General features: G+C 52.1%; 1 protein-coding gene across 1 annotated transcript in view; it reads left to right on the top strand.

The window, feature by feature from the left end:
* The window catches only part of ABCF3 (ATP binding cassette subfamily F member 3), an 8662-nt gene extending 5286 nt beyond the window's left edge, over positions 1 to 3376 (top strand). Inside the window, exons 14-19 of the mRNA XM_037741921.1 lie at positions 426 to 470; positions 549 to 681; positions 2001 to 2089; positions 2379 to 2603; positions 2731 to 2818; positions 2907 to 3376. Of these exons, the coding sequence (XP_037597849.1) occupies positions 426 to 470; positions 549 to 681; positions 2001 to 2089; positions 2379 to 2603; positions 2731 to 2818; positions 2907 to 3065 (739 nt within the window). The 3' untranslated portion in view covers positions 3066 to 3376. The remainder of the gene's footprint in view (positions 1 to 425; positions 471 to 548; positions 682 to 2000; positions 2090 to 2378; positions 2604 to 2730; positions 2819 to 2906) is intronic.
* The last annotated feature ends 2657 nt before the right edge of the window (positions 3377 to 6033 follow it).

Genomic DNA, 6033 nt, shown 5'->3' on the forward strand with positions numbered 1-6033 from the left:
GTTGACCAGGATGGTCTCGATCTCTTGACCTCGTGATTCACCCGCCTCAGCCTCCCAAAGTGCTGGGATTACAGGCTTGAGCCACCGCGCCCGGCTTGATTTGCATTTTCTTAATAACTAGTGATAATGTGCATTGGGATTTCAGTCTTCAAGTGCCCTTTCTATAAGTGCTGGCAGGAAGCTTAAAATCATAAGGCTTAGATGTTTGCAACATGTAAATACACCACAGTATACTACCTGTGGGTAAAAAGTCACAAAAGCCTGATTCTATTTTTTAGCATATAGTAAACGAGAAGAATGTACTCTAAAGTAGTGATACCTGACTGGTAGGAGTATAAGCTCTGAGTTTTCTCTGAACATACATCGGTTGTGCAGGAAGTGATTTTTTAAGTTGTAAATCCAGTCTACCTCATCTGTGCCCCCAGACCTGAGCTGAAGCCTGTGGACAAGGAATCAGAGGTGGTAATGAAGTAAGCACTGGGCCGGTGGGGCTGGCGGGGAATCGCTTCCTTCTGGCTGCTCCACATCGTCACCCCTGTCTCCTGCAGGTTCCCTGATGGGTTTGAGAAGTTCTCGCCACCAATTCTGCAGCTAGATGAGGTGGATTTCTACTATGATCCGAAGCACGTCATCTTCAGTCGCCTCTCCGTGTCTGCTGATCTCGAGTCCCGCATCTGTGTGGTATGGCTGCTGTTTCTCTGTGCCATGAGCTGGGATTCTTCTGTCTGAGTGTGTGGTGTGGACTGGCCCAGCTCCTCAGGCTGTAAAGGGACAAGGTCCGTGGAACAGGAGTGAGGGCCCAGGCTAAGGACTTTGCTGGACTTACAGTGGCCCTGTCCTCTGGCGGCAGAGTGCTGCTCTTCAGGGAGGAAAACTTAGTGTATCATGTTTTATGAAAACTGAAAGCAGTGCTTTACCTTATTGGTCTTAGTTCTGAGTTTTCTAAACCTTGAGACATTATGGAGAGAACATGGGATTCAGGGTCAGACTTCAGATCTTGACTCTGCCATTTCCTAGCTTGGTTAGCAAGCAGTTTCCTAATCATTAAGATGGAGCTGACATCTACGTCACTTGGTTCTTGGGAGAAGTGAATCCCCTGCGCTTAGCAGATACTCAGGTACTGCTCCCCTTAGTGTATTAGTGTATGTATTTTTCTGTAGAGGTTTTGGTGTGTTTTATTTTGTTTTGTTTTGTTCTTTTGAGACAGCGTCCCGCTCTGTCACCCAGGCTGGAGTGTAGTGGCATGATCCCAGCTCACTGCAACCTTTGCCTCCTGGATTCAAGCAATTCTCCTGCCTCAATCTCCCAAGCAGCTGAGATTACAGGTTCCCACCACCACGCCTGGCTAATTTTTGTATTTTTAGTAGAGACGGGGTTTCACCATGTTGACCAGGCTGGTCTCAAACTCCTGACCTCAAATGATCCACCCACCTCAGTCTCCCAAAGAACTGGGATTATGAGCTACTGCACCCAGCTAGAGTTCTTAAAAATATTTTTTTGGCTGTTGAAGGAGTCATTGGGACTGGAGACTGCCCTTCTAATTTCCTTCCCTTCTGTGTTACACACAGCGGTGCTCTTTTTCTTTTTATTGATACATAATTGTACATATTTCTGGGTACAGAGTGATATTTCCATACACGTATACAGTTTTTGCAATGGTCAAATCAGGATTATAAGCATACTGACCGTAAACATGATCACTTGATATTGGGAACATTCAGAATCTTAGAGCTTTTTGAAAATGTACCTAAGTCATTGTGAACTGTAGCGTTCTGTGCCATAGAACCCAGGAACTTACTCCTCCATCCCTCCTGTCTAGCTGCAATTTTGTTTTGGTTAACCAACCTCTCCCAAATCCCTCTCTCAGTTCCCCTCCTAGTAACCACAACTCTACTCTCTATTTCTATGAGCTCAACATTTTTTAGCACCCATGTACGAGTGAGAACATTCGGTATTGATTTTTCTGGCATGCGCTGTATAAAGTGTTCACGTTTCTTAAGGTTGGAGAGAATGGGGCCGGGAAGTCTACCATGCTGAAGCTGCTTATGGGGGACCTGGCACCTGTTCGGGGCATCAGACATGCTCACAGGCAAGCCCCCCCATCAATTCCTGAGCGTGCTTCCAGGTCAAGGCACCCCCACCCCTGCCCCCTGAGCATGCTTCTAAGGCAAGATCCCCCCACCCCGAGCCCTGAGTATGCTTCCAAGGCAAACCCCCCCACCCCCTGAGCATGCTTCTAGGACAAGACCCCCCCACACCCCCTGAGCATGCTTGCAGGGCAAGACCCCCACCAGCACGCTTCCAGGCACCCATGCAGCCTGCCCTCCTTCACGGCCATTGCCTTTTATCTGCTTTTCCACCTGGGCTTCTGCCTGCAGGAATCTGAAGATTGGCTATTTCAGCCAGCACCACGTGGAGCAGCTGGATCTAAACGTCAGTGCTGTGGAGCTGCTGGCACGCAAGTTTCCTGGGCGGCCTGAGGAGGAGTACCGCCACCAGCTGGGTCGGTATGGCATCTCCGGAGAACTGGCCATGCGCCCTGTAGCCAGCTGGTCTGGGGGCCAGAAGAGCCGAGTGGCGTTTGCTCAGATGACCGTGCCCTGGTGAGGCCTCACTCCCCAGAGCCCTTCCCTCCACTTCCCCTTCTCGCCCAGTAGAAAACTGTCAGAAGGCTCTATTTTCTCCCACTGCACCCCCTTATTGCCCACCTTCCTGGGTTCTGCCTTCCAGCCCCAACTTCTACATTCTGGATGAACCCACAAACCACCTGGACATGGAGACCATTGAGGCTCTGGGCCGTGCCCTCAACAATTTCAGAGTGAGCATGCCTTCACCCCGACCACTCTCCCCAGCCCTCAGTGCCTCGTGGTGGCCCCCCAAGTACCTCCTGTTCTCCTGTCTTTCAGGGCGGTGTGATTCTGGTGTCCCACGATGAGCGCTTCATCAGGCTGGTGTGCCGGGAGCTGTGGGTGTGTGAGGGAGGCGGTGTCACCCGCGTGGAAGGAGGATTTGACCAGTACCGCGCCCTCCTCCAGGAGCAGTTCCGCCGTGAAGGTTTCCTCTAGGGCCACCAGGCTGAGGACTTGCCCAGGACATGGACTGTCTCTCAGACCCCTGGGCTACCACGTAGGCAACCAACTCCAGGCCATGAACTTCCCCCGACTTGGGGACAGCCTTATTCCCAAATGTCTCTCTCCTTTTGACTGGAGCATCTTCTGCACAACCTTGGGAGCCCATCCAAGGGTTGGTGAGGACTGGTCTCCCAGGGGGCGGGGTCTGGGGGGGTACCCTCCGGGGTTATAGATTCCCCCACTGCCCCAGCTCTGACTGGACCCCAAGTGGCTGCTATGTAAATTAAATCTCTCCCTGCATCTCATTTGCTTCTTCTCTGCTGTTCCCTGGTGGTGGGTGCCTACTGTTGAGGGGTGTGGACTCTCTGATTGGCATTTTCTATGGCACTTGCATCACTCACATGGAGGAAGCAGTGGCAGCACCAACCTTGCCTCTAGAAGAGACACTGTCCAGCTGCTGGGGCATTGAGGTCATCTGCCTGCCTGACCTTGGGGTGGGCCGAGCCAGCGGAATGAAGGGCAATGTGTTGGCATCACAGTGCTGTCAGCCCTAGCCTGGGCCAGCCTCAGCTGAAGGGGTTTTGGGTTCCACGTCCGCAGCCCCGCTGTGTGGCAGTTGAACTGACTGTAACCTGGCCTCACAAAGCCAGCTGCTTTTTCCAGCGGCGTCTGGCTCCGTCTTCCCTGCTTCTCTGATCACGACTCAGTGCTGAAGAGAAACCGTCTTTGTCCTTACTTTGCTTGGGTGATTGCATGTTCTTTATATTTTCTCTAACCACATAGGAGGGACCTGGGAAGTAGGGAATTTAGGACAGGGTCTAGCAGGAAGAAATAGAACACTGTGTTTTCAAATGAAGCAATCTTGAAGATGGGAGAGATGTTGTGCAGAGCTGGTATTCTTTATACATGTTATTTCTTGAGGAGTTGACTGTTACATGTGATTGTTATGCAGAGGATGTTAAAATGGAAAGATCTGAGCTGAGCACAGTGGTGCACACTTGTAGTCCCAGCTACTGCAGAGGCTGTGGGAGGCGGAGATTGCAGTGAGCTGAGACTGAGCCACTGCACTCCAGCCTGGGCAACAGAGCAAGGCTCCGTCTCAAAAAAAAGCTTAACGAAAGAATCTTAACTCTGAGCTGCTGAGGTTAGCGTGGCATGGGTCTCCAGGTAGAGAGCCCTGTTTTGGGGGCTAAAGCAGGATAAAGACTGACCACAGAGCAGACGGTGGCTTGGTGAAGCTGGCAGAAGAACCACTGATGTGCCTGTCTCTTCGGCGTTCCTCCTCCCGTCTGTGGCCGTGGGCACGCTCAGCTCCGCACTCCAGAGAGCTTGCTTGCAGCCCTCATGATTCTCTCCCAGCTGGAGGCCTGCAGGTGGGTGTCTGGGGAGCCATCCATTGTCGGATCTGTGGCTGCCTGCTTGCCAGGCTTCAGCCTCTGAGCCCCTCACCAGCGGTGAGCCCTGAGAGGAATTCTCTCAACTCCTTAAGAGTCCCTGGAAATGCAGCTGGAGGGTTCTGTGATGCCAAATCTGCTTTTGTGCTTCAAGAGCACTGGAGTTGGAGTTGAGTCTAATATCAGATCACAGCTCTGTTGCTGGTAACAAAAAGTAACCACAACAAATTCCCCAACCTTTTCGAACACCTACCTGGTTTCTTTATAGGACGGTTGTGAGGATTTACTGGTAAGAACAATATATAAGCACTCAAACAGTGACGTTAGTGACCAGTCTGATTTGAAGGACTAGCATACGGGAAAAGAAGTGATATTTTTCCGAGTGACTCCAGAGAGAGAGCAGTTTGGGCTCAAAGGAAGGAAAACTTGCGTAGCTCAGGCAGTCTTCTAAGGGAGTTGTCAGGCTCAAGCCTTAGTCCCCCAAATGGTTGGGATTACAGACACCTGCCACAACACCCAGCTAATTCTTGTATTGTTTTAGTAGAGACGAAGTTTCACCACTTGGCCTCCCAAGGTGCTGGAATTTACCAGTGTGAACAGTCACTGGGACTGTTCAGCCCTGCTAGGCTTTGGAGAAGGGCCCTTGGGGGTAGGAGGCAGCCGGGGAGGCTTCCAATTTTATGATTCCATGGAAGTCGTGCAAGCAGCCTGCATGTGGCCACACGAGCCTACGCTGCAGGACCTCGGGGCGGCGGAGTTGAGGAATTGGAGCGCTGAGAAAGGCCTTGCTTTTGGAGGGGAGAGGGGAGTCAGCAGAAGATAGTTGTCATGAAGGATGGAAAACAGTGTCAGCCCCCATTTTGGAAAGCACAGGACAGAGACGGGAGAGAGGGGACCCTGGCGTGGAAGGTGGCAGGTCACTGCTGCTCACTGTGGATGACACATCACGGCAGCCCCCCTTCACTCTCAAACCCCACATAGGTGGGGAGGTGTCTCCACAGCTGCTGACGTCAGGCCTCAGTCCACAGAATCTTCGCTGAAATCCTGGGCTCCCTCTTTCTCCTGGCTGGACTGCACTCACCGACACCTCAGGCAACCCGGCTGGTCCCCAGCAGGGCCTGGACTCCCTCAATTCCAGCCCCTGCACTGCACGGTGTGCTTACCCCAGCAAGCCACTTGGGATTGCAATTTCACTTGGCCTTGACATTCTTGAAGGCCAGACCGTGGCTTACTCATCTCTGCATCTCTTGTGCCTGTCATAGGTTGAGTTCTGTGGGAAGCAGCTTGGAGAAACCAACATGCAGGGCATTTATTGGGGGTGCCCCTGGGATCAACACCCAGGAAAGCAGGCCCAGGAGACAGACTGGAACAGAGGGAGAGGCTGAGCAGCAATCCCAGCCCAGTGTGTGCTGCGGCCATGCTCGAGCTGGCTGAGCTCTGCAGGGTTGTCCTAAGTCAGGGCCAGTTAGCTGGGCTCTCAGGTTCTCGTGCTCAGCCTTTGGGTGCCAGCTGCCACCAGGAGGAGGCATGGCCTTAGGAGAGGATTTTTTTTTTTTTTTTTTTTTTTT

This window comes from Cebus imitator, unplaced genomic scaffold (genome assembly GCF_001604975.1).
Source record: "Cebus imitator isolate Cc_AM_T3 unplaced genomic scaffold, Cebus_imitator-1.0 Scaffold111, whole genome shotgun sequence".
In the NCBI taxonomy this organism is placed as follows: domain Eukaryota; kingdom Metazoa; phylum Chordata; class Mammalia; order Primates; family Cebidae; genus Cebus; species Cebus imitator.